Source organism: Hemibagrus wyckioides, linkage group LG24 (assembly GCF_019097595.1).
Source record: "Hemibagrus wyckioides isolate EC202008001 linkage group LG24, SWU_Hwy_1.0, whole genome shotgun sequence".
Lineage (NCBI taxonomy): Eukaryota > Metazoa > Chordata > Actinopteri > Siluriformes > Bagridae > Hemibagrus > Hemibagrus wyckioides.
Genome location: NC_080733.1, coordinates 14,666,195 through 14,693,948, shown reverse-complemented (window position 1 = coordinate 14,693,948; position 27,754 = coordinate 14,666,195). Strand labels below are relative to the sequence as shown.

Sequence of the window (27,754 nt, the reverse complement as noted above, 5' to 3'; positions counted from 1 at the left end):
CTGGTTTGCTCATTTGGAATAAATTTATAATTTTCCTGTTAAGCTGCTTTATAACAATATCCATGCCTAAAGCATTAGATAAATAAAATTGAATACAAACACAGTAGTGGCAATGAAATGTAAAAACAAAACATACTGGATTTAAAAGAAGAGCAGTTTGTTGAACTGCGGCAAGAGACAGAATCATTCACATCTCGACTGGCCAAAAAGGGATGTGACATGGAAAGAAATAGAAAAAGGTCTGTTCACTGAATTTATTTATTATTACATAAACACAAAACTATGTTTACACTTTCCTGTATAGTAGAAATTATTTCCTGTACAGTTATGCTTAGAGAAAACAGGCTTTAAGTAGCAAAAGAGGAGTTTAGAGCTCATGGAAGGAGTTTGATGTTTGAGCCCTGCAACTTTATATAGTGTTATTCATTTACTGTCCAGTGATTGTGTATTGCAGTAACTATAAGACTATACAAAGTGCCAGTTTTGTCGTACCACACCCTTACACTATATCACCGAAGGTATGATCATAACCCTCATCAAATTTTTTGAAAACCCCGTTCCAGATTTATCCCCTTTTTGGTGTTATAATAAACTCCATTCTTTTAGGAAGTCTTGGGAATTCAGAACATTCAAGTTCTTACACATCAACCATTGCAAACTATGTCTTCATGGAGCTCGCCTTGTGCACAGAGGTAACCTGAAAGAGGTTTGGGTGTCTTAGGTCTAGTGAAGGGAAATTGCAACACTACGACATACAAACTATACAATTATGTTCTTCCACCTTTGTGACAACAGTTTAGGGAAGAACCACATATGGGTGTGATTCTGCAAACTTTTAGCCGCATAGTGTATCCTGAGTACCTCGTTAGGTGGAACTAGAGACGAGTACACTCTCTAGGCTTGACTTTTTGTGTGCTACTTTTTTATTTATTTTCCATGCCACAGCGAAACAAAAGAGTTTTCCATTTTTGTTTACTCTTTACTATGTAACACCGCCCCCTAGTGTCCACCTTTACGCACGACACGCACACATGTCCGCAGATAGACAGCAGCTGATATGCGTGAACACACCTATCTGATATTCAGTCTACACTACATCGTGTGTGAAAGGGGTAAATAGGATAAATAAACATTTTCTTGCCTTCTTTTAATAATTTAATAATAATTCAAGCTTCAGTCTATACTGTAGTGAATATATCTGGACACAAATATCTAGCAGAAATGATTCGTTCCTGAGATCATTAGCTTTTTTCTTTCTTATTAATTTTTTTCTTATAATTTTTTATACTTTATTCCAGTCTTTTCTATTTTATTTCAGATTTTTTTAATTTGCTAATATTGTTCAGAAAACCAGTGAAAATAAGAGCATGCTTTGAGTTGCCAGGTTGAGAAAATCCCTTATTAACCTTATTAACTAACTACCCAACTAACTAATTACTATTACTACTACTTTACTTTTACTTTTATTTATATAAACCTTGCAGCGATTACTGCTGTGTTGTAAAAATTTATTCAACAAAATCAGCTCAAAAAAAAAAAACTTTAACATTTTAGGCACTTTCCCTGTATCGCTGGTATTATGTTAAATAAATAGGACATGTGTATAAGAGATTAATTCATTTTAGATTTCATATGAATTGATTTGATATCAGTGTTACATATTTATGCTGATTTTGTTTCTACTACCTTTTAATCATAAACACAACGTGCTCATTTATATGACTTAAAATAAGGTTTATTACATACCTGGCAACATGACCATGCTCCTGTGTTTATAGCGCTCACCGCTGGACTAACGCGCAGACATCTGACCAATCAGATTCGAGCTTTTAATGCGCGTCAACCAATAGGATCAAACCTGGGGAATAAATTCCCGTCATCATGTATGGTTGAGTCGCCGGTCTTTGAAACGGAACTGTTTCACACCCAGGGACAGAGGGAGTGGAAACTTCGGCCAAAAATGGCATTTTGTTTTAATCAGAGAGTTGAAGGGTTTTAATGATCTAAGTATTGATCATATGTGAACGTGCTGAAGACGTAAAAGAGATGAAAAAGGTGAAAAAACGCCAGCAGCTGAATGGGAACAGAGCAACACCTGGGAGACAGGAAGGTGAGCAGGGTTCGAGGGTTTAATGGGATTCAATTAAATATTGGATTAAGATGAGGTGATGAGTTCAGGCTGTTTATGGAGTGATCTAATAAGGCAGTGAGTTTTGACGTGTCCGACAAAGCTACGTGGACACACACACACACACACACACACACACACACACACACACACACACACAGAGGGGGAGAGATGTCTTTAAATCTTTTGTCCATGATCAGACACCATTACAAGGTAGTGAGTATTCACGTGTCCAACAAAGCTACGTGGACACTCGCGCACACACACACACAGAGAGAGAGAGAGAGAGAGAGAGAGATCTTCAAATCTTTTGTCCATGATCAGACAGCATTACAAGGCAGTGAGTTTTGACGTGTCCAACATAGCTACGTGGACACACACAGTGAGAGAGAGGGAGAGAGAGCTCCAAATCTTTTGTCCATGATCAGACACCATTTACAATCTCAAAGATTATCATTTGCACAGATCTCAGATTTTTCAATATTTAAAGATTTGGCTTTGAGCCCAAAATCTCTAAACCTGCTGCATGTTGTGCCTTGAAGACATAAAAAAAGATGCGCCGGGACGCCTGACTCTCAAAATAATTGTGCAGGAGAGAGTTACATAATGAATTGCAGTACACTTGAGGTAGTCCTGTTGTAGGAAAATGATCAACAGCTGTGTGGTGTGAGAAAACACATTAGTTACTGCTACCACTTGTTTTCCTAACGGCATGAATCGGAGAGTTGAATTCCCCTTATACTATAGAAATTTGCCTATTGGTTACAATTTCATCTGTTTCTAGATACACTTGATATTGTGGAACACCAGTGAACAAGGCTAGTTCCTGATATCGCTTATGTTACAGCAGCTACAAGTCGTTCCTTCACCAGCGTCTCTTTTCACTCTCTCTCTTCTCTTCTCTTCCACTTAAAGTTACACCTGACTGTTACTAAGCACTGGAACTGGAGACTCCTTCTGTAAGGAGACGATGATTAAAGAATTAAAAAAGGAAAAAAAAAGATTAAAGTTTTAATGACCAAAAATCTATACACGTGGATCGTCTACCTTATGATATTATAGAAATGATGTACTACAACAAGTCTATTAAGAGAAAGCCTTACAACCAGAACTACTTTCAGAGCTGTGCCTATAGGAAATTCTACCACACCTTCTGACCAATCAGAATCAAGCATTCAGATGAAAATCTATTTTCTCCATTTTTTTTTTTAGTCAGGATTAAGATGAATTATATGTGCCTGAGATGCACTACCTGGATAATGAGCATCAGTATCAGGGCCGTTATTAACCTCAACTCACGTTTGGTCTGTTATGAATCGGTGAGAGATTGAATGCTAGCATGTATGTGATGTAGACGGACAACTCGCACATCTGACTCTTGAAGCATGTCGTCCTAACAGATATTGAGATCTTAGTATTGGTAAAATGGAGTCCGTGCTCCAGTTATTCCTTACTGACACAAAATTGCACTTGTCCCTAATTCCTGAATGTCTAGTAAGTTTCACAACATACTTTGACATACTTTTGGCTCGTAAGTCAAGCCACGTTACAAGATTTCTGATTGCTTGTGCAAAAGAAATAACTAAGCTTTTCCTTTCCCCTTGGCAGATCACATGTCCTGGAAAAAGCAGAAGCTTGCAGACATCCAGCGGGCCCTGAACAGCGACCCTGTGGACATCGAGACCCTGCGCAGTGCAGCTGTCAGCGAGGGAGGCTTGTTGACGGACGACGTGCGTAGAAAAGTTTGGCCCAAGCTCCTGAATGTCAATGTGTTTGACCTTCCTGCCAAGCCTGGTGAGCGTGTGTAGTTATGTGTCGTACAGAAGAGTCACATCACAGAGTCACAGAAGCACATCAGACACAAGAATCTGTTTCGCCTCGTCTCCTATAACTCACCTACCGCTTCTTGTCATTCTGTTCTTTTAACAGCTAAAAATATCCGCGAGAACCACAAAGACTACAACCAGGTGCTTCTCGATGTCAGGCGCTCCATGCGCCGATTCCCGAGAGGTAGCGTTTACCTGCTTTTGGATTAGACAATGTGACTCATCCCTTGTCTCACGATCGTGTTTGATGGAATGTCTCGGAGTTGTTGTGTAACTGGGTTGTTGTGTAAATGGCTGAGACTCTTGGGGATTATCAAGCCATCAGGTCATTCTGAGGTCTGAAAAAATACTCCAGAATTACTTCTTGACTATATGCTGCCTCTCTTAATTGTATTTCCATGGTTTTTAAGTCATTTTGAATTAAAATGTTTGCTAAATGACTGACTGTGAAGATATAATTATATCACTGAGGTATTAGTGAGAACGTTTTTAGAACTATTAAATATAATATTAAATCTAAGTTATTATCAATGGGTTAGGGTTAGTTATTATAGGATTACAGTTAGTTAACTATTAAATATAATTAATAGATTTAATAAATTATTATTAATGTTAATATTAGAATTATCTTAAGTCAGGAGCGTGATTTTATTTATTTATTCATTTATTTTTTGTAATTAATTAATTAATTAATTAATTAATTAATTAATTAATTAATTTTTAATGTACTTAATTACTTATTTATTTATTTGTTAAGAAAATCAAATGTTTCTATGCTCTAGAAATTTCCATATCTTGTGTGAGGATGGACAAACTGCAAATCCGGAGTTAGTTCATAGTTTTAAGACTTAAACATTTAAAACTAACAGCAATCAGCTGTCCAGTTATATCTATATTTCAGAATTAGTCTTTTTCTCTGAGGATAAAAGTTGTCTGGAATTAGAGAAGCAAGGTCAGTACAAGGTCTGTCTCTCTCTCTCTCTCCCCTTGGGTGTCGGTGTGTCAGGGATGCGGGCCGATGAGAGGGCGGTGCTTCAGGAGCAGCTGATTGACATCATCCTGGACGTTCTGAGGAGAAACCCTCAGCTGCACTACTATCAGGGCTACCATGATATCGTGGTCACCTTCCTGCTGGTAGTAGGGGAGCGCATGGCCATAGCGATGGTGGAGAAGCTGTCCAATCATCATCTCAGGTTTGTGTCTTTTAATGTTTTTTTTTTTTTTGTTTTTTTTTCCTTCCCTCAGAGTGTAAGAGTTGATTTGTGGGACAAACACATGCTCATGTTGTGACACAGGGCAGTGTAACACACTCAGAAGAATGCACAGTCTGCCTCTTACGCATACACAAGTCCTACAGATGCTTGTGATTGACTCTTGTCCCTCTGGTTCACACAGGAGCGATATTAATGCCCACGTCCCTCCCAAGCATACATCACAACCAGTTTAGCCCTGGGCACAGATGGCTGTAGAATGGTCAGGATTTGTACTCAATTGCGCCTCTTGAGAACCAAAGACATTCTACCAACCATAAACCACCATACAGTTAAGTTACTTCAGCAAACCTTTTATAGTCCGATGAATGAATTATGTTGAAACCTTGGTGTTTACTCACACCTGGAGTCCAGGGCGGTGGGTCATTGACCGGAAGATCGGGGGTTCAAGCCCCAGCACCGCCAAGTTTCCACTACTGGGCCCTTGAGCAAGGCCCTTAACCCTCTCTGCTCCAGGGGCGCTGTATCATGACTGACCCTGCGCTCTGAGCCCAATCTCCAAGGCTGGGATATGTGAAGAAAGAATTTCTCTGTGCTGTAATGTATATGTGACAGACAGTTTCTAAGACAGCCAATCAGATTTCACCATTGCAGGATCGTAGCCAGAATAATTCTGGAGGAAACAAAACAGTGGCAGATCATCCTAGTTCTCCTTTTAATGCGAGCTAGTGAGTATATTGTAAGAAAACACAGATTTCTCTCCTAAATATACCTATAGCAAAGGCCATTTTCTGATGGCTAACTGAACCGTTCTGGTGAAAGCAGCCTTAGCACTGTCACTGACTTTAAAACATTTCTCTGCATCGCTCTGGATCGGCTGAATACTGTACAATGTAAACCGTACAATGTAAATGTGGGGAATCTGGTGTACACGAGGTTAGACTGAATGTTTTTTCCAAATGGAAATGAATCTACCAAAAAAATCCTTACTGTAAAAAAGTTATTAGATTTACATTTCTGGCATTTGGCAGATGCTCTTATCCAGAGCGACGTACAAGAGTACTGTGAAGTCTCTGTCAATGAATACATTAACACTGGTTAACTAGGTCACAGACTTGAGATACCGTCAGCCTACAAACTGTTGCCTAACAATACCTAAAACAAACAGCTAGTTTAAGTGCTTCAGGAAGAAGTAGGTCTTCATCTGTGTTTGAAGACGGTCAGCGACTCGGCTGTACGGACATCTAGGGGAAGTTCATCCCACCACCTCGGTGCCGGAAGAGAGAAGACTCTGGATCTACCTCTCACCCTGAGAGACGGTGGGATCAGTCGATCAGTGCTAATAGAATATATTATAAATATATTAAATATTACTAGGTTCATTATATAAGTATACAATGATTTAATATTTTAAAATCTGTCATGGAAAAGTTCACATAACAGAATTAAATGCACAATAAACTCTAAAAGTATCAAGTATTTCCAAAAGTGTCAAGAATTTCTTAGCAGTTTGGAAAACATGATTGAATTTTTTTCCACAATGGATTTTCTGTCTGGCTTGCTGCACAGAGAGACGCGTTAGTTTCATGTCGGAGAATGTTTGTCAAATCAATGATCTGATAAAGTGAGAAAAGCATAGACAGTGGAGCACAGCAATGACTGAACCCCAGACACACACACACACACACACACTCACTGCCACACACAAAGCGACCACCTGGATTTAACTAATCAAGTAGGTTGCTTAAGCAAATAGCCTTCCACTGGATAATTATTAGTTTCAGATTAATGGCCTCCTGGTGGTCCAGCGGCAGGTTCCCATGCTCTCATTGCCGTGGCCCGGGTCTGATTCCCGGGCAGGGCGCCAACCCAGCCACTGAAGAGTTAGCTCTCAGTGCCGGTCCCAAGCCCGGATAAAAATGGGAGAGTTTCGACAGGAAGGGCATCCAGCATAAAACCTGTGCCAAATCATGATCGAATGATCCGGACCCTGCCATTGCACCGGGACTAACGCTATGATAAAAAATAAAAAAAGGTTTCAGATTAATGTTTCAGCTGCTACAAAAGTTGTTTAACCCTAACTGATGCGGTGAGTAGCTTCTCATTTCATAAACCACCAGGTCTGAAGATGCATCCTGTGGACGTGAAAATGTTTCTCTGTTTCAGAAGGGTGAAATTATCAGCCTGCACCAAGCAAAGAAAACAGCTAAGTAGGTGAAGAGCTGAAACAAATCAAATTGTCCAAGGCATTATTAAAACCTGGATGGATCATGGTGGACCATCATCTTTCAGAATGAAGAAAAAAAAAATCTTGAACGATCGTGATCGGAGATCATTTAAATGTTTGGTGAAATCAAATCGCCTTTCTTCAAAATTTGTGATGCAGTTTGCAGGGAGATTTTGTTCTGCTTTTGTTTTGTTTTTTTTGTTAATTGCTTAAATTGGCGAAATCACAAGCACAGGATTCTTCTTTTAAACTCTTTTAGACTGTCTATCATAGCTGTACTCTGTTATATGGATGCTGGGGTATTTATTACCATATTGATTAAAAAACATAACAGTTACTGTGGTGAGAAAGTGATGGCAGAATGTGGTGTTTTTGTTTCTGCACAGCCGTCATTTGATATAAATATTTATAAGGTTAGATGCAGCTGCGACTGTAATCAGTTTCTGGTGATTTCACCCCTAAATATCAGGATTAACACTTTGCTTTGTTGGGGTGTGTGTGTGTGTGGGTCTGTCTGTCTCTCTGTCTGTGTGTCTGTCTGTATCTGTATATGTCTCTATGTGGGTGTGTGTCTGTCTGTGTGTCTCTCTCTGCCTGTGGGTATCTGTCTGTCTGTCTGTATCTGTATATGTCTCTGTGTGGGTATCTGTCTGTCTGTGTGTCTGTCTGTCTGTGTGGGTGTGTGTGTCTGTGTGTCTGTCTGTGTGTCTGTCTGTGTGTCTGTCTGTGTGTCTGTCTGTGTGGGTGTGTGTGTGTGTGTCTGTCTGTCTGTCTGTCTGTCTGTCTGTGTGGGTGGGTGGGTGTGTGTCTGTCTGTGTGTGTCTCTCTGCCTGTGGGTATCTGTGTGTCTGCCTGTGGGTATCTGTCTGTCTCTCTGCCTGTGGGTATCTGTGTGTCTCTCTGTCTGTCTGTGTGTCTGTCTGTATCTGTATATGTCTCTGTGTGGGTGGGTGTCTGTCTGTGTGTGTCTCTCTGCCTGTGGGTATCTGTCTGTCTTTCTGTGCGTCTGTCTGTCTGTGTGTGTCTCTGCCTGTGGGTATCTGTGTGTCTGTCTGTGTGTGGGTGTGTCTGTGTGCATCTGTCTGTATGTCTCTGTGTCTCTCTGCCTGTGCGTACGTGTGTGTGTGTGTGTGTGTGTGTGTGTGTGTGTGTGTGTGTGTGTGTGTTCACACGTTCACAGGGACTTTATGGACCCCACCATGGACAGCACCAAACACATCCTGAATTACCTGATGCCCATTCTGGAGCAGGTCGACCCCGAGCTACACGACTTCATGCTGAGGTACGACTGCTGTGGGTTAAGTTGGGTGGGTTACGTTGGGGGCTGCATAAAAATCTTGCATCAAGATTTTTTTTTTCTTCTTAATTAGACTAATTAATTGGATTTTCTCAGTGCTACTGTAAAAGAAAACATCCAGAGCGACTTGCAGCATGAGTCTCAGTTTGCAGTCTTCAAAAAATGCAAATAATTCGAGGATGATGCAGAACCTAGGATTTGAACACTCGCATAGCTAATCAGCTAGCTGAGTCAGGCTAATGCGTTTTATCATTACTCGGGGTGAATAATTTGCATATCATGCATATGTATAGATCTGAGGGTAAAGGTATAGAGATGCATTTACTCCATAAAACTCGATAAACAGCGTGTTGTTCTATAAAGACTCTATGGAGAAGGATTAGGAGTGCTTTAAGTAAGGAATAAAACAGGACATGTTATAGAGAAATCATCAATTCCTTTCAAACTATTAGGTTCATTATTTTCCTCTATTCTTATTCCCCTGACACAACACACTACTCACAATTGCAAATATTTATTTATTAAAAATAACACCCCCCCCTTTACAATTAACATCATGGAGCATCAACAAAAGAAATCTCTCTCTTTATAAAGAGAGCATGAGAGTGGTTTATATTTAGTTTGGCTTTTTATCCAGGAGGCCTGCATGCTGAAACCTACACACGATCAAATCTTTAAAACCCATTAGCAGCCCATTAGCGTCAGAGTTAAGCTATAAAAAGATAAAAATCAAACTATTCGCCATTCCGACGTTAACGGTGAAACTGAACGCAATGTTCGGGAGAGTTCACGCGCACGAGGCGTACGGGTTTAATAAGGCCACTGCTTATCTGAACAAGATTGATGAATTCTGAAATACAAACTTGGTGTTTATCTCTTTCAGTAATCTCCGCCTGACGGGAAATCTTTACCTCAAACCGCAGCAGAATAAACATGTACTCTTTAAGATGTTTAGAGTTTACTAAAAACAAGTCAAAAGCCTGAAGGTCAGACTGCAGCCCATTGTCTTGTCGATCGCTTTAGGAATCAGGACATGATGTGAAATTATTTGATTAAGAACCATCCTGGAAAGAAAAGTTGAGTAAATGCCGATTGACGGGCATGCATAAACCCAATCCCAAACATTTTATAAACACGTTTCTTTTTTTGTTTGTTTCACGTTCTTATTGCTCTGAGGAACCCGAGAAGAAGTATGCGAGGAAAAGAAACGAAGACGGGAGGAAATGAAAATAAACTTATTTACCAGAGCTCAGTGAAGAAGCGTGACTTTAAAAAGGTTTCTCTATGACGTGATTCGCAGCCACATTATACAGTCATACCCCGCCTTGCGTCGCTAATCGGTTCCAAGACACGTAACGTAAGACGATTTTCGCTGTTAAGTCGGAAAAGTGCTTTATATATTCCCTATAATGACACTATTTCTGTGTGGTATCTGTTCTATTGTTGTATTGAATATATGTATTTTCTTATTTTATGAAAAATTTTGTTTAGTTTTGTTTTATTAGCCATTTCTCATTGTTACCATGCGACAGAGGGACCGATGTACGGTTGTGTAAAGCGCCGTAAATTGGATGGAATTTTTCAATTTAATATTTAAGTTTCTTTCATTCATTCATCTTCTATACCCGCTTTATTCCTGATTAGGGTCACGGGGATCTGCTGGAGCCTATCCCAGCACACATTGGACAGGTCAGCGGTCCATCACAGGACCACACAACCACACACACTCACTCCTATGGGCAATTTAGAATTGCCAATCAACCTAATGTACATGTTTTTGGACTGTGGGAGGAAACCGGAGTAAACCCATGCAGGTACCGGGAGAACATGCAAACTCCACACAGATAGGCCCCTGCCTGTTAGAACCTGGGATTCGAACCCAGGACCTTCTTGCTGTGAGGCAACAGTGCTAAAAACCAAGGCACTGTGTACACAGAGTTTATTTATACCAATTATTTCTTTAATTGAATTGTGACACAGGTGCAGAAATCAGACTTCCGGGATTACCGGAAATCAGTCTGATTGAGTTTTGGGGCGCCTTAAAAAGTGAAGGCTCCAGTTTAGAAGAGTGCAGTGCGGATTTTCTCCATTAGGAGGCAGCAGAGGGTAACTTTAGCGTCACACAACTGCTGCAACTCTGAGTTGTGATTAGTTTTCTGTAGTGTCCAGCTCACTTGCTTGCAAGGACACACACTCTTTAAATTCTTCACTCATCCTTCAGAATAAATGACAAAAATCATTCGGGGAAGTTTAACTAACAACAAGGTTTTTTATTTATTTATTTTTTTTTAACATGATTTTTCCCTGATTTATTTTTTTTCTTATCTGTGTTATCTGACATTATTTTAAAGCATGAGAGTCAGCATAAAAGCGTATAAAATAGAGCGAAAACGTGGGTTTGTTTTTATCATTGATGTTTTGTTTGCTTTTAAACCCTGGTGCTCTTTTACCATTTGATTCCTCATGCATAAGAGATGCAGGGTGTGCTGTCGAATGCGTGCGTGAAAGGACTCTCTCTCGCCTTGTTCCCTAGCCCTGGATGTAACGGGAAGTTATTTTTAATGGCTTGTCATTTAAAATAGAGCGAATAAGAGACTGTGGATAAATATTGCATGCGTGTGTGTGTCCTGGGATTTCCTTCTAGTGCAGTGCAGCGCTTCAGGTTTAATGGTTGAGCGTGTTCAGGTGCTGTTGCTCAGGGCACTTTCCAAGCTAACAAGCTCAGTCTCAGTGTAGTCCAACTCAGGAAGTTTAAAAACTTTACAGCACTTTGGTGCATTTAAGTTGATTTATTTATTTATTTTTTTTTATAAGAATTTGAGATGTGCGTCAAGTTTCCCGATTTTTCATTTACTTTCAGGACAAGAAACAGGCTTCCAGCGCTGACAGGCACTAAATATGCACCATATGGACAAAAAAGCTGATCTTGGGACTCTGGTGGTATCTTACTGTAGCTAAATGCTATGCAGGGATTAGAAAGAAAGGAAGATGATACGAGACGGAGCATGCTGTTGTAGGACATGGTGTTTATTTTCCAAAAACAACACACTTACAGGTGCTTTATTCCGCCTTAACTCTATAGCGATTAATATTATAGAATTCTTTTATATATATATATATATATATACATTTTGTCCTCAAAGTTGATGTTAGAAGCAGGAAAAATGGACAAGTGTAAGAATTTGTGATGGCTAGACGACTGGATCAGAGCATCTCCAAAACTGCAGCTCTTGTGGGGTGTTCCCGGTCTGCAGTGGTCAGTATCTATCAAAAGTGGTCCAAGGAAGGATCCGTGGTGAACCGGAGACAGGGTCATGGGCGACCAAGGCTCATTGATGCACGTGGGGAGTGAAGGCTGGCCCGTGTGATCCGATCCAACAGACCAGCTACTGTTACTCAAACTGCTGAAGAAGTTAATGCTGGTTCTGATAGAAAGGTATCAGAATACACAGTGCAGGACAGGGGGACCAACACAATATTAGGCAGGTGGTCATAATGTTATGCCTGATTGGTTCTTTTAAATGAACAAATCTCTTTTGCTCCAAGTCAAGGACCTTTTGTATCATCATCTACATTCACACTCAACCGAATTAAGTGTATATTTTTTCCACAAGTATGTCAAATCATGGTCCTGTTCCTGTAGCCCTCTGTCTTAAAGACATTTGGTGGACACTGTTATCTAGAGCGACTTCTTCTCATTTATACAGTTGAGCAATTCAGGGTTAAGGGCCTTGCTCAGGGGCCCAGTGGTGGCAGCTTGGTGGTTTTGGGATTTGAACTTGCAACCTCCTGATCAGTAGCCCATCACCTTAAACGCTGAACCTCAACTTGAGTCCTACCTATGTTTACAGCATTCAGCAGATTCCCTTATCCAGATTACTTTTTATTTTTATACAACTGAGCACTTTCTAGTCTTCAATCTTTTATGTCTGCTATGTCAAACTGTTGCGAAGCGCTGACACTGGAGACTCCTTCCATCAGCTTGTCCCCAGCGTAATTAGTTCAAGTTTTGAAGTTTGAAGGCAATAACTTTCCTTGAGAGATATGAAGCAGTGAAAGATGATTCACGTTAGTAATTTGGTGTATGAGTGGAACAGTTTGTGTAGAGTGTAGAAGTGTGTGTGTAGCAGTAGGTTCTGCTTTCGCTTACTGTAGAGACGGAGAGGAGACGGAGCAGCCGCAGGCCGGAAGCGCTGAACCGTGATTAAGGAGGAGAGCATGCGCATGACTGAGATGCCTGGGTCCGCTGTTACGTCATCCATGTAGAGAGCAATGTGCAGAACGATTTTCTTGCACATTGACAATGTTTACATGCCTCTGTAGCCACGGGCACTGCAGCTCAACTAGTGTCACCCTGACAAAACAGCTAAATGTACTCACACACACACACACATACACAGCAAAAAAACAAAAAACGCCCAGCAGCTTTATACAGTTACTAGATGCACCATAGCAGACCAGACTCTGTGTTAAATATGAAGATTTATAGCATTTACAATGTCTTTTCACACTGATGGATTGCAGTAGATGGATAGAAGGATTGATTATATTTGTTGATTACATTTTGTAAGATCTAACTGACTGTGTGTGTGTGTGTGTGTTACAGAGCTGAGGTTGGCACCATCTTCGCCCTCAGTTGGCTGATAACGTGGTACGGCCATGTCCTCTCGGACTTCCGGCATGTTCTGCGGCTCTACGATTTCTTCCTGGCCTCCCATCCACTCATGGCCATTTACTTTGCTGCTGTGGTGAGAAGATTTCCTGTATTCTGAAATCTCTCTCTGTGTCTCTCTGTACCTCTCTCTCTCTCTCTCTCTCTCCCGTTCTCTTTCTGTACCTCTCTGTCTCTGTATCTCTCTCTTTCTCCCTCTCTCTCCCTCTATCTCTTTCTCTGTACCACTCTCTCACTCTCACTCTCCCTGTATCTCTCTCTCTCTATCTTTTTCTCTCTCTGTATCTCCCTGTATCTTTCTCTCTCTCTCTCTCTCTCTCTCTCTCTCTCTCTCTGTATCTTTCTTTCTCTCTCTCTCTCTCTGTATCTTTCTTTCTCTCTCTCTCTCTGTATCTTTCTTTCTCTCTCGCTCTCTCTCTCTCTCTCTCTGTATCTCCCTGTATCTTTCTTTCTCTCTCTCTCTCTCTCTCTCTCTCTCTCTGTATCTCCCTGTATCTTTCTTTCTCTCTCTCTCTCTGTATCTCCCTGTATCTTTCTTTCTCTCTCTCTCTCTCTCTCTCTCTCTGTATCTCCCTATCTCTCTCTCTCTCTCTCTCTCTCTCTCTGTATCTCCCTGTATCTTTCTTTCTCTCTCTCTCTCTCTCTCTCTCTCTGTATCTCCCTATCTCTCTCTCTCTCTCTCTCTCTGTATCTCCCTGTATCTTTCTCTCTCTCTCTCTCTCTCTCTCTCTCTCTCTCTCTCTCTCTCTCTCTCTCTCTCTCTCTGTGTGTGTGAACTTGCCTGAGAAACCAGACTGGTGATAAGTGTGAGTGTGTGTTAGTGAGTCATTGATTGTTTTCCCCTGATGATAAAGCTGCTGAAATGTTTTTTTTGGCATAATGAACAGAGTTCAGAGGTTTGTTACTCTGTTAGGATCTGCACTAATAACTGACAGTGAGTATTGTGTACTGATTTTGGTGAGTGCAAAAGATGAGAGGAAAGTGTGTGTGTGTTTTCACAAATCCAGGGCAAGACAAGTTCATTAAACAATAAACATTTTTACTTGCTTTTTCATTGTTTCTTTCTTTCACTCACCCACACACACACACACACACACACCGTGTAAAAGATGAGCAGTAGATGTAAGAGTGTGTGTGTGTGTGCACTAGGTCTATGTTCGTTTTTCTGTCTTGTATGAATCCAGGGCACTTTGTTGTAGCGAGACGAGTTAATTAAACATCTCTAATGAACTCCGCGGAGGTTTGAGGGAAGCGGCTGGCGGTATTTGTGCTCGCTCGCTTTAGCTGGCCCTCTTTCACGTCTCGCCGTAAGACTCTGCCTTGCCAAAGAGCAGCGCGCGAGCTGAAAGGGGGCCAGGGCCGTTTGAAGTGCGGATAACAAAGCGTGCAGGAAATGTAGTTCATCCTGCCTCTTTAGGGCGCTTTAAGTCCCTGAGGGCTGGCGGTAAACCAGCAAGGCTTCAGCAGGAGCCGCTCTGACTAGACCACGCAGACTAAGTGCACTCTCCGCTGACCTCCAGTGTGGACAGGAGACGGCTATTTACACCACTGAGCCAGCAAGCTGATAGACGAGAATGTAAACCTATCGCTAATGGATATGCATGTGTGTGATGGTAACAGATAATGCACCTGTTTTTACATGTACAGGTTTTGTGTGTGTGTGTGTGTGTGTGTGTGTGTGTGTGTGTGTGGGGCTCCCTCCTGAAGGCCAGGTTTGCTGTAGCCAGCACTGACTGGGCAGCAGGTAAAATGCAAAGTCTGAGCCAATTAACCAAAAACTTTATTTCCTCATTTATCAAAAACTTCACCTGGGATACAAGTAACAGGAGTGTGTGTGTGTGAGAGAGAGAGAGACTTGGTGCTTCTTACTTTCTGAATTTTTCTTTCCTGAATGTGTAAAACAGGGAGCTCCTTTCTTTTCTTTTTTTCTGGTTTTATTTTTTGCTTTTGTTCTTATGCATCACTTTGTATCTTTTTTTCTTTTTAATGGAAAAGTTTTTCTTTCCTCCCTTCCTTCTTCCCTTCCCTTCCCTTCCCTTTTTCCTTTCCTTCCATTTTTCCTTCCCTTCCCTTTTTCCTTTCATTCCATCTTCCCTTCCCCTCCCTTCCATTTTTCCTTCCTTTATTTCTCCTCCTGTGGTATGTTCTCACTCTTGCTCTGGCTCTCCTGGGTTTCAGATAGTGTTGTATCGTGAGCGGGAGGTGAAGAACAGTGAGTGTGACATGGCCAGTGTTCATCACCTGCTGTCTCAGATTCCTCAGGATCTTCCATACGAGCAGCTCATCTCTCACACACACACACTCTTCACCCGCTACCCCCCCACCCAGCTGGCCTGCTCCGCCACACTGCAGTCCCGCAACAGGTAACACACACACACACACACTTGCACACAAACAGTTCAGTTCTTGTTGTTTCTCTTCATCCAGGCCAAAATATTATGTGGAGCTGAGTTTATTCTCTCACTCCATTTTCTACATTTTCACCGATTTTGATCCTTCTACCTGTCCAGACATGCATTCTTGTGTTTGCTTTTTCTATCTTGTCTTAGTTTTTTATTCCTTCCTAAAACATGTTCCTTTTGTCCTTCCTTCTTTACTTTTATCCCCTTCCATCCATCCATCCAGTCTTAGTTTTTTATTCCTTCCAAAAACATGTTCTTTTTGTCCTTCCTTCTTTACTTTTTTCTCTTTTCTTCCTTTCTTCCTACCTTCCTCCCTCCCTTCCTTTTCCTTTCCTTGAGTATGTTCTTCCTTTCCTTTTCCATCCTTGAGTGTGTTCTTCCTTTCCTTTCCTTTTCCGACCTTGAGTGTGTTCTTCCTTTTCCTCCAGACCTTCGTTCCTTCATTGCTTCCTGTCTCCCTTTTAGATTTTCCTCTCTTCTTTCCTCATACAACTTCTTTGTTTCTTTCCTCCCATGTTCCCATGGCTCATGTTTTATTGTTCTGTGAGAAGCAGTGTGTCCAGCAGGTGGAGCTGTGGCTTGCTCTGCTCACCGTCACGTTTGGGCCACACCGCATGCCCCTCAGCCTTTCCTGTCACACTTCTCTCTGAGTCGGAGTGTGTAGACGCAGCTTCTGTCGCTTCTCTCCAGACGCTCTGTCATACTTGTGCTTTTTGGAGAAGGAAACACAAACCTTTTGTTCACAGGGAAGAGGAATTTCCCCTCCAGCAAGCCCTCACTGAGTAAAAGGCTTCAGAGCAGAACTCCGTCTCTGAGAGTGTGAGCGTGATCATTTCGTTTTGGTAGTAGATGTGTACACAAGGTCTGGGTTTAGGGTGGCACTCCAACACACACACACACACACACACACACACACGTGCTCCTCTCTCTGGGTAATTACATGCCTGCCTTGTTTCCATAAGCCCCACCCCCTCGAGCATCTGTGATTTCTTTGGGAAGAGGAGGACTGTGTGTGTGTGTGTGTGTGTGTGTGTGTGTGTGTGTGTGTGTGTGTGTGTGTGTGTGTGTGTAGCAGTATTGTTTTGTGGAGGTGTTGAAATGAGCACTCTCCCGGGCTGTGACCTGTAGCTCCACTCTGCATTGTGTCGCTTGACCCTGCAGTGTGTAGTAATGAGTTGTGTAGTCCATCGCTTCTAATGACATTGACCCCCAAATGTTCTTCATTTGTGCCTCCATCTTTTCTCTCTCTCTCTCTCTCTGTGTAACCGACAGCCCTTTGTTTGGCTCTGTGATTTGTATTCCTCTCTGATTTCCTCAGGTATTAAAACAAGATGTAATGCGGACCTTGCCCACTTTCTCCATCCTGCCCTCACGTGATACTGGAATTATCGTAAATAAAGCGATCGAGTTCCTGACCTCCAGGTTGCACCTGAACATCGCTTCAAGTCGTAATCGTGTAATTAAATGGGAAACAGTTTTGCTAGCTGTGTTTCTGACTCATTACTGATGCTTTCAGTTATCGAGAAGAAAAGATGAATACACAATGCCCTTCTGTTCTTTTAGTGTTCAGTTTTGTGTCTTGCATTTTTTAAAATTTTCTTCCTTATCTCTCTCTCTCCTTACTTCCTTCCTTATCACTTTCATTCCTTCCTTCCTTATCACTTCCTCTCCTCTCCTCTCCTCTCCTCTCCTCTTCTGGGTTTTTTTCATTCATTTCTTAATGTATTCATTTCTTGGTTTCATTCATTCCTTGACTTCTTTCTGTTCTTCCTTGCTTTGTTACTTTCTCGTTTTCTCTCCTTCCTTCACCAGTCCGGTGAAGCTGCTGGCTTTTGTTCCATTCACACCTGACTTCACCTGGATAAATCACTTCAACTTGGCCTTCACTCAGTGACCAGTCGTGAGTCCAGCTTTCCTGGATACCTGACAACTTCCTGCTAAAGGATTCTGTCAGAAATGTCCTATTGCCCCCCCCCCAACACCCATGAAATCCACCATGAAAGCTGTGTTTTTCGCCAGGTTCTGCTGCTAACAAGCAGTTCCTGACCGCACAGCTGATATCACTACACCCTGTCCTTCTCTCCTTAAAGAGGAAATGTTCATTCACCTCTTCTTTTTCAACTCCATAATCACAATTTTTAAAACGATCAATCGCAAACCAGGGAAAAAGTCGATATTGCACAAACCAGCATTCCCTTCCCAAATACGAAGAAACCACTCCATCAAATAAACATGTACTGTATATACCCTAACCCCAGATAAATATCATCTTTTAATGGTTATGAAAATAAGCAGCAGCATGTGCATGTCGAAGTGTGTGTGTGTGTGTGTGTGTGTGTGTGTGTGTGTGTGTGTGTGTGTAGTCATGCTTTGGCAAAGATTGAATCAGGATGGGGGAAAAATGAGAAAGTGAAATACAAGATGTAAGAGAGCTTTGGTGCACACCTAACCCTTTGGCATAGGATGCGTGTGTGTGTGTGTGTGCGTGTGTGTGTGTGTATCAACATGCCACTCCTGTAGATGCTACAGTGACTGACTATAGTATCACCTCAGGCACATCTTTAATCCAACAGCAGGAGCAGCCGTATCTCTCCCTCTCTCCTTCTCAGAACTCTGTGTTTTTTAAAGCTTGCCACATGGCATCGTTGAAGTGTTCACCATTTAGAACGCTCAGCAGTGTGCTCTCATGCATTTACAATATGCCGGATCATGTAAAAGGTTTATTTTCCCCTCCTCCTCCTCCTCCTCCTCACTGGTATGACTATGCTGTTTTTTTTTTTCCTCTGCCAGCTCATTTCTCACAACCTCTAGAGTTAAAAACAAATCTCCCAATAGGGACGTGTAGACGGTGGCGTTTGCCGATCGGCTTCCGTTACAAATGAAAGGGCCGATTTTTTATTTTTTGCGTCAGACACTTCACACATACACACACGGACAGAAGAAAGAGAAGAGAGCGCCGGGGGCTTATCACATACACTAGCGTTAATCTTGTAAACGCAGAGATTTAATTAAGCTTTACACGAACAAAGCGGCAGCGGCGGCGTTATTGTGTTCAGCGAGAGCTCTGTGATGAAGTGCGTAGGTTTGTTTGTCGTGTCGAAGCGGTGCGTCTTCGGTTATCCGTTTGATGTTTCGCAGTCGGCCGAGTGTCGCTTCTGTAAGCAGGGTCTTGTGAGGTGTCGCTGCGTCATGACTCACTCGAGAGCGCACTGAGCTTTATGGGTCACAGGGACAACAGCACAGCAGGGCTGCTGATTCATACCAGCTTTTCAGCAACACACACACACACACACACACACACACACACAGGGTAGAGGAAAACACTGCGAATTTCTCTAGTGAGTATCGAATAACAGATTTATCATGTGCATCAAAAACAGATGATTGGCCAGAGCAGGAAGTTCTAATCAATCGGAGCATAGCCAATGTCCAATGCAAGTATCTCATCAGTTTATTTCCAGAACTGAAACCTGGACCAATCATTAAAGCTAAACATGATGATATTGGAGTCCGTGCTTCATTATGGACCCTGCACTGACCCTTCAAAACATACAGTACATTTTCAACCAGCAGCAGTGCGCTGCCTGTCATGCTACTTCATATCTGTTCTAGCTAGCTAGCTATGTTAAAGAAGAACTAGGGAGTGTCCTGTATCTCAGCAGCAAGTTTTGCAACATTAACATCGCTACTTTGCTCTATAGTGACAGGGGTTTTCTTCCTTTACATGAAACTCCTTTAGAATCGCCATCACCTGGATGTGAAGATCTACTGGGCTTCAGTGATTTGATGATGAGCAGACAGGGGGCGCTGCTTCATGAGATCGATTTGTCTAAACTCACCTGTCATTTTAATACGGACTTATCTACTTATGAAATTATTCACTGCACCCTTCCTTTCTTGGCTTCATCGTCGTTTGGAATATTTCAGAAACTTATACTTGTGTAGAGTTGCACAGACTGGAACGAAATACAAAAAACATCCAGTGAGTGGCAGATATGTGGGCAGAAACGCCTTGTCGATTATGGCGTCAGACCGTATTGAGCTAACATGAAGGCTAGAGTAACTCAAATAACCACTGTTTTACAATCGTGGTGAGCAGAAAAGCATCTCAAAACATGCACCATGTTGAGCCTCGATGCTGCCAGTCATGCTAATTCGTATCTGTTAGCTAGCTAGCTGTGTTATGGAACAGGTAGGGAGTGTGTTGTGGAAACATCCCATGAGTGGGGCCACTAATTTGAGTTAACATGCAGGCTCAATTAACTACTCTTTACAGCTGTGGTGTAGCAGAAAAGCATCTCAGAACACACATGCTGATCCTCCAGTGCTACAACAGCAGAAAAGCATGTTGGGTTTCACTTCGGTCAGGCATGATTCTGGACAGTTTTTCCAAACATTAGTTCATTTGAAATCTGCTGTGTGACGACGTCTAAGCCAGTTAGCGCGTCCCTAAGTGTTTGTTACCAAACTGCTGTGGTTTTACTGACACGTTGTGTATTGTTTTATTTGCGGTCAAAAGTTAGCACTTTTGACCGCAAAACAAACCAAGACCCCAGACTTGATATAGGACAGCAGCCTTTCTCCGCAGGAAGTCATGTGACCATCGACCTTACCTATCGAATATCACACTATGGTTTAACTATATCCAAACTTTTGCCATAATATAGCCATCGAAGCTAACATGGCATTAAAAAACATCAATCAAATCAATCATGTGACCATCGAAGAGGCTAACGAGCATGCCAGTAATGTGCCTTCGTACAAGCCACACGCTAAAATAAAAATTCCTTCTTGCGCCTGTAGCAGTGTGATTGAGTGACAGCACTCGGGCGAGCCTGCGTTACAGATTCGCAGAGGTTTCGTCAGCGCCCGCCTCGCCTCGCCTCGCCTCTCTCGGGTCTTCCTCTCTTAAAGCGAGAGTTTAAAAGTTAATTGCTCTGCTCTTACCTGTCAGCTATTTTCAGCTGCACGGTATTAGCAGCAGATCTTAATGAGAACTACAAAAAAAGGGGAGGAAAAAAAAAAGAAAGAAAGAAGGAAAAAAGAGACGCGTCTTAAAGACGCGAAGCCTCACAACAGTCACTTTCCCGGAGTGCACTTGAGCACGGGGGTCTTTTATTTTTTCTTGGTGGTTTATAGTCTTGAGAGGACGGCATTAGCATTCCCCGTTCGACCAGAGGGACAATAATGAAATGGAATTGAATATTTTATGATTTTTTTTTAATGATGTTTTTCTCCAAACTGTTAAAGGAACTGTGTGTGCTTTAGCCCTTAGCACAAGCGCTGTTGCGCTGCCTCTCTGCTGTAATTGGAGAACATTACTGCTGAAATTAAAAGTGCTGTCTCTGTGAGCAGACTAGAGGGCATATTCCTGTCCCCTCCCCTCCTTTCTTTCTTTTTCCCCCCCTTATGCCTGTCTACTGTTTTCCTCTCTCTCTCTCTCTCTCTCTCTCTCTCTCTCTCTCTCTCTGTCTCTCTCTCTCGTCTCCCGTCGGGTGTATTTACGTAGAAATCAATCAGTCAGTCAGTCTTCCAGTTAATACTGTACCAGTATAAATATTGAATTCAGTCATTTTAATAGAACACAGGGGTTACTCGGTTCTTACTGTAGACCTAGAGGAGGAGGTAATGTTGCATTCTTTATGTTTGTAAATGAAGGAAACCTATATTAAATATCCTAAACAAGCAGCAATTCAATTTTTAATTTATTTATTTGTTATTACAGTTTAACATCCATCAACAATTAAATAGGAACTGCTCCGTCAAATCGTTAAATCTAATGGACTTCATCATCTACTCCGTGATTCTAATGAGGAGAGCGCACGTGTCTTGTCTTACGTGTTTATGTGAATCTTAGTATGGGATCAGTATCGGATGTAACGTCTGTGTTGTGCTGGAAGTGTGATGTGATTATTAAAGAGCATCACATTGTACTTTTAACTAATTTTAGTTGTGTAATGATGCCAAAGGTCTAAAGAGCGTTTTAGCTCCTGTTTGTCGTTTAGTTCAATCTTTGTTGTGGAAATTTGTCACAAAGCAGCTTTTACAGAAATCTAAAAGTTCGGGATACAGCTTTACATCTCACTGAAACTGGAGACTCCTTCCAAAGTTATTCACCATCTTCACATTCTTCAACAGATTATTGCTTGTTTTTCTTTGTCTTAGTTAAGAGCTAGAAATTCCCAAATCGTTGTCTTTTAAAGTGAATTCAGCCCTCATTGGCCTTTTTATTTATTTATTGTATTTTTTTAATTAATTATAACAAATTGGCTTTTACAGAAATCTATGAGGTCGGGACATTAGGGATAAATTAAAATTTATTTTAATCACTTTATTTATTTTTATTCATTTATCACTTTAGCAAACCAGAGGTGACTGTGGTGAGTTAAAACTCCCGATGATGATGATGATATCAGTTATGTTGTAGCATCTATAAACAGTTGTTCCCTTATTAGCCTCTTTTTTCCCGTCTTTTTAGAAAAATTGGGAAGCTTGCCATGTTACTAAGAAAGACCTCTGTTCTCTCCTAGGGAGGAAAACTTTAAAGCCACAGCTTTACATCTGCTTGACACTGGAGACTCCTTCCAAAAAAGTTCTCTTTAAAGAAAACTACACTGTTATTGCTTGTTTTTCTTTGTTTTAGTTGAGGGTTAATGACCTTCTCAGGGGCCCAGCAGAAACAGCTTGGAGGTCCTGGGTTTTAAACTTTCAACCTTCCCATCAGTATCCTAACACCTTATCCACTGAGCTCATTAAACGAATTAAACGAATCATGTTTATTATTACTCTGAGATTATGCCGAGTTTGTACCATATACTTCCCTATAAATAAGCTGTTACTATGGAAACAATAACACAATAATATAATATAAACAATTGCTTTAATACAAACTTGTGATTTTCTTGTGCTGTTGTATTGAAGTTTACTCAACACCTTCTGACCAATCAGAAGAGAGCAATTTAACAGCAATGGTGTATAGAATTGAGGAAGTGGTAGACATCTCTCTCTCTCTCTCTCTCTCTCTCTCTTTCTTCTCAGCATTGCCATCAGCACCTTTCAGGACTTCCAGACGTCCACTCAACAGCAGCGTCCCGACTCCATCCTTCGACAGCAACGTCAGCATCTCCACCAGCATCGAGATGACCGCCTCGCCCTGGCACACCCCCAGATCGCTCAGCCCAGCGGCACACAGCAGCTCATCAGGATGGCCGTGTGGGGCATTTCAGCTACACTTGGGGCGGCTGCTCTGGCTGTCGCACAGACTGCCATGGACTGGGCACCAGACTTTCTTCTGCAGCTGTTCTGACCTCGAGAGAATGTGTGTATATATGTGTGTGTGTGTGTGTGTGTGCGCGTCTCATGCACCAAATTCAGAGCGATTTACTAGTAAACCCGTCTTCTGCTATCAAGTACCAAAAAAACGTCCTAAAGATATACGATAGGTGCACAAAAAAAAAAAATTTATTTAGCATTTTGCTCCTTCGCAGTTCTACATTCTGCCAAGCTAATATTAGGAGTATGAAAGGTGGCGGATGGGTTTTTGTAATGATAAGCATTTCTCAACGCCTTTCCATCAGCAGAATGTCGGGGGGGAAAAAGTGCGCCGATAGCGGATTCCAAACAGCAGCAGACGTACAGATTATTAAACCGTTTTTTTTTTTCCCCTCCTCTTTTCCCTCCTTCCTCTCTCCACCGCTGAAGGACTTTGCGGTGGAGTGAAAGAAACAGCTCATTGAGATGAGAAGAGACGAGTGCGAGCAGGTGGGTTTCTTTGGTCTGTGGAGAATAAAGAGCTCGGCCTGCAGTGAACGCAGCACTTGAGCGCAAAAACACACACGCGCACACACACACACACACACACACACACACACACACACACTACACACGTATAGAGAAAACACACACACACACATCCATCTGCTACATTTACAAATTGAGCCAGTCATCAATCATTCTCAAGCAAGAACCACTTGGAGGAGAGAGGCTTCAAAGTCTGGAAAAAAATAAATAAAAGCCCCACAACCTCGGGAAAGGCTCCGGAACTTCCGTATCGGAATTACTGCTGTCTTCTTCATGTAAAACTCCAGCTCCTTGAATCCCGGGCAAAGCAAATGGATGAGTCGAGCCTTAGCAGCACCATCTCTCAAATCTTGAGCTCCTCACTCTTTTTCTCAGACGATTACCTGCCTTCACTTCCCCTGCGGCCCTTCTGAGATTTTAACGAGACGTTTCCAACGCACACTTACTTACAGGAGAATATAAATCCGTCCAAAGAGATTAAGCGTCTTGCCTTTTCCGCGGCCCCGTACGCGCACTTTATTGTCTCTGTCATAAACACAGAGGCGAAGAGCCTGACGAGCCGAGCCTGAATTACAGCGTCGAACGCAGCCTGAAGCGCCGGATGCTCTTCTCTATTAGTGCCATAGAGAGAGAGAAAGAGAGGGAGAGAGAGAGCTGTGGAGCAGCTGTTTATCTACAAGACAGCTCTATGAGAAGCTCATCCTGTAAATTCCACTGCCAAAAAAGTGGAAAAGTTTTCACTCCTGGAAACGCGTCGGTCTTAGTTTTCCACTTTCTTCAGATTGAGTTAATTATATGCCCAGCTAGAAATGCCCAAATCGTCTGCTTTTAATGTGAATTTAATTCAGCCCTCATGGCTGTTGGCAAGTTTTTGGCCTTTTTTTGTGATCCTCTTTTTGCCAAAAGTGTCAACAAAATGTGGATGAAATATGAATAGCAGGATGTGCGTGTGCACCTGTAGAACCGCACAGAAAACGAGGGGAAACGCACTGAGCGTTTGGGTGCGTTACGAACGGTAATCAAGCAACGGAAATGCAATCAATTTTATGATTATTGCAGGTGTAATGAGCAGACTGAGAAAACACGCAGCTCGTAATTTATAGCGTGTTGAAATTTTTTTGTGCAGAGCCTGTTATTACTGTTTACTATCTTCTTAATTGGTAGCCTAATGGTGGATGTAGTACTTCTTTTTTTACATACTCTGGTAAGAGGTGCAGGCTGCTCATCTGGACCAGAAATCTGTCAGATATCAGAGCAGCCGAATCCTGGAACGCGTCAACAGAAGACGAAAACTCAGGTTTTGACTGGAAACATGGAGCAATCCTAAATATATTTGACCATGGAAATGTTAAAAAATATATGTTCTAATCCTAGGCTTCCTGCAGTGATCATGCTGAGTAAAGAGCCAGATGAACAAACACAGCGGTAAAATGTCAGTCTGTCTAAAGATGTCTAAAACCTCGCCAGCTATGTCTGATTTCCTCACACGGCGAATATCACGCTTTGATCGAGTTTGTAGGATTCAGTTTAAAGTCAGATATACCGACTGTCAAAATGTCCACAAGGCACCTCCACTGCAGTCAGAATGCAGTCTTTTTTAAAAAACACTTTTCTTCCTTATCACTAGATATTTTTTTTTTTAAAACACTTGCTTGAGATACATGTAAAAGAGTCGCACAGATCAGTACAGAAAATCCTGACATTTTCATAACTATATATAGTATTTCCTGTACTTGTGAGGTTTTGGATACATGTCGAGCTTTTTCACTGTATATGGACGCCGTTTCTTACCACTCTGATTTTAATCTTTGGATCAATTCATTGTAGGTTTTAAACATTATGTACGAAATTCAAACCATATGAGCAAAAATGTTTTTGTTTGTTTATGGATGTTTCCTAGAGGGCATTTCATCAACTTGCTCAGATTCAATCCGAGCTGCTTGTACTGTTAAACTATAACAATATTTTTGGAAGAGCATGGGTCATTTAAAGCCTTGCAAATAAATAAAAGCTCATGAATTTCAAAGCCTACACATATATATTTATTTTTTATGTACACTCCTCATGCATTAGCCTCAGGTCTGGAGAATCCTCACTGTTAAAGCCTCACTAGGGGGTTTATTTTATCGCGTCCTTTAAGTCGCCTGTTGTAGCAATACGCGGAATGGAGCGTATTTTACAATGCCCAGAAAACATTTTTACATTGGCTATTAATCATATTCAAGAGATGTATAATTTCCATGTTTTTTCGCAGTGTGCCTGTTTTATTGATGTAGCCTGTTAATTGAGCCCAAGTGCTCATACTGTGTGCTGAACATCCTAACAGTCTTCCATTTTTAAAGCCTGTAATGTGGATCGTTTGTGAGCGTGATGGGTGGTGATGAGTAGTTCTCCGAGAGTCCAATGTCGTTGCTGATTCCCAACAGGTTCACAGGCACAAGAGAATCGAGAGGCCGGTAGCAAAGTGCTGTTCTCTTGCTGTGAAATGAAACATGCTCCGTTCCAGCTCGCGGCACAGTAGAGCAAAAGCAACAATGACTGTAGCTCTTGGGAACTAGGAAATGTTGCCATGTGTAAGTGTGAATTTGAAGAAGATGAGGTCATGACACTGGTGACAGCAGATGCGTTGCAGGGCCTGTATCTTGTTTCCCAGAAGCCTTTTTTACACCTTCATCTATACCGCAAGGTCAGAGAAAGTCAGTGAGTCGGCAAGAAACCGCAAAGATACAGGGATAGAGATAGTAGCGAGAAAGTCTTGCTAACCCAAGACTGGCTTGGTGAAAGGAAAGTCTGTGAACCCACCAAGAAGAAAAAGAGTGATCGAACAAGAGACGGGCCACTCGGGTCAGCGGGAAGATGTATGGCTCATGAAAACCACATGATGCAGAACACTGAGCAGAACACATGCAGCAAACTGTGTCCCATCATCCCTACCTCTGACTATGACATGTTTTATGCATGGTGGCCTAGTTAAGCATAGCCATAGCAAGGTTCCTTACTTCTGCGAGAAAGACATGCACTGTGGCACACCTTTTAGCATGACCCCTGAAGTGAGCTGAACGGTCCATCATCGCAGTCTTGGATGGCAAACTCTCCGGTCGTTCATTTGTATTCAGTGCTCAGAGAGAAACTTTTCAAAGGACAGAACATTCCAGAGAGCTAATGGACCTGAGAAATGACTCCTTTGTATTCAAAGACGTCTGGACAGCTGCATCGCTAATGTCTGAAAAACTTGGCTGGGGTTCATAAAGGCAGAGGACTGTTCTGAGCTCAGGTACATTTCAAGCCTTAAAGCAGATCTGAAATAAGAAATTCTTTAAAAAATGCTTTATAAATACACCAAGCCTGGATCTTGGAGATCTTCCAAAAAAAAAGAAGTCTTGCGAATCATTGCTAGAAGTGTAATTCAGGGGTCAGAGGTGAAAGATCATTTCTGAAGGGAGCCCTCCTGTTCACCCCCAGAGTCGAGGTCCTGTTGCTCTGTTCCGCATGGGGCCATGAAACTGTCCCAGAATGACAAAGGTGAAAGCTTAATATTCATGCATGCGATCTGTAGCCGTATCAGCAGGTCCTCACAGGCCTTCAGTCCTCCAAGCTGCCTGTGGCCGGGTTAATTGATGGATCTGAAAGTTCCTCATCTAGGCCCACGCTTTGGTCAGCAGCTGTTAAAGTATTAATAATGAAAAATGATGGGAGAGTGTTTCCTTGTGCAGGTAGAAAATGAGCTGCTGTTAATTAGGCCCCTGAGCTCTGTAGTGTCTGTAATGAGCTTTCGGCTCGCGCTGTCATATGGCCAATCCTCTCTTTGGCTGGTGATGCACTTTCACACACTACTCAAGGTGGATGAGTAGAAGCTTTAACAAGATTTTCAGAAAACTTTCTTAGGAAACATAAATAATCCGGCTCAGTTAGACTTCTGGATTTATTCAGGCTATACACCACCGTTAGGCCTCTTAGTACTAATAGGTATAAATAATTAGAGGCCTAGAAAGCTTAACACGTCATTTTTATATACATGTGAAGCCACTTGTCTACCATGCTGGTTCCCTTGCACAAGGTGTACCTTGTTTATCGTTGACCCCAGTCCTTCCTGTGGGAAAACCAGTGAAGTATCCATGTAAGAATTGGAGGTTAACAAAGGTAACCAAGTTGTATTGTGTAGCCAGATTGAAACTTGGCACACCCAGGGCA

General features: G+C 42.0%; 1 protein-coding gene across 2 annotated transcripts; it reads left to right on the top strand.

Annotated features, from left to right (window-relative positions):
* zgc:63863 (uncharacterized protein LOC393372 homolog) lies at positions 1-25,585 on the top strand. 2 transcript variants are annotated; one of them, XM_058378044.1, is made up of 8 exons: positions 1-239; positions 3,737-3,922; positions 4,058-4,138; positions 4,961-5,147; positions 8,573-8,674; positions 13,296-13,437; positions 15,540-15,724; positions 22,802-25,585. In XM_058378044.1, the coding sequence occupies exons 2-8, from the start codon at positions 3,742-3,744 to the stop codon at positions 23,067-23,069; spliced, it is 1,146 nt and encodes a 381-aa protein (XP_058234027.1). In that variant the 5' UTR covers positions 1-239; positions 3,737-3,741; the 3' UTR covers positions 23,070-25,585. The 2 variants fall into 2 exon arrangements, with proteins under 2 accessions (XP_058234027.1, XP_058234025.1); XM_058378042.1 differs by lacking the exon at positions 1-239 and adding an exon at positions 1,874-2,110 and having other exon boundaries at positions 22,802-25,584.
* The last annotated feature ends 2,169 nt before the right edge of the window (positions 25,586-27,754 follow it).

What these genes read in the sequence shown, in the direction of transcription:
- zgc:63863 (XM_058378042.1), top strand. Translation starts at nt 2,047, where the DNA reads ATGAAAAAGGTGAAAAAACGCCAGCAGCTGAATGGGAACAGAGCAACA. An exon ending in CTACACGACTTCATGCTGAG is followed by an intron (nt 8,675 to 13,295) that starts GTACGACTGCTG and finishes TGTGTGTTACAG; the next exon opens with AGCTGAGGTTGGCACCATCT. An exon ending in CCATTTACTTTGCTGCTGTG is followed by an intron (nt 13,438 to 15,539) that starts GTGAGAAGATTT and finishes CCTGGGTTTCAG; the next exon opens with ATAGTGTTGTATCGTGAGCG.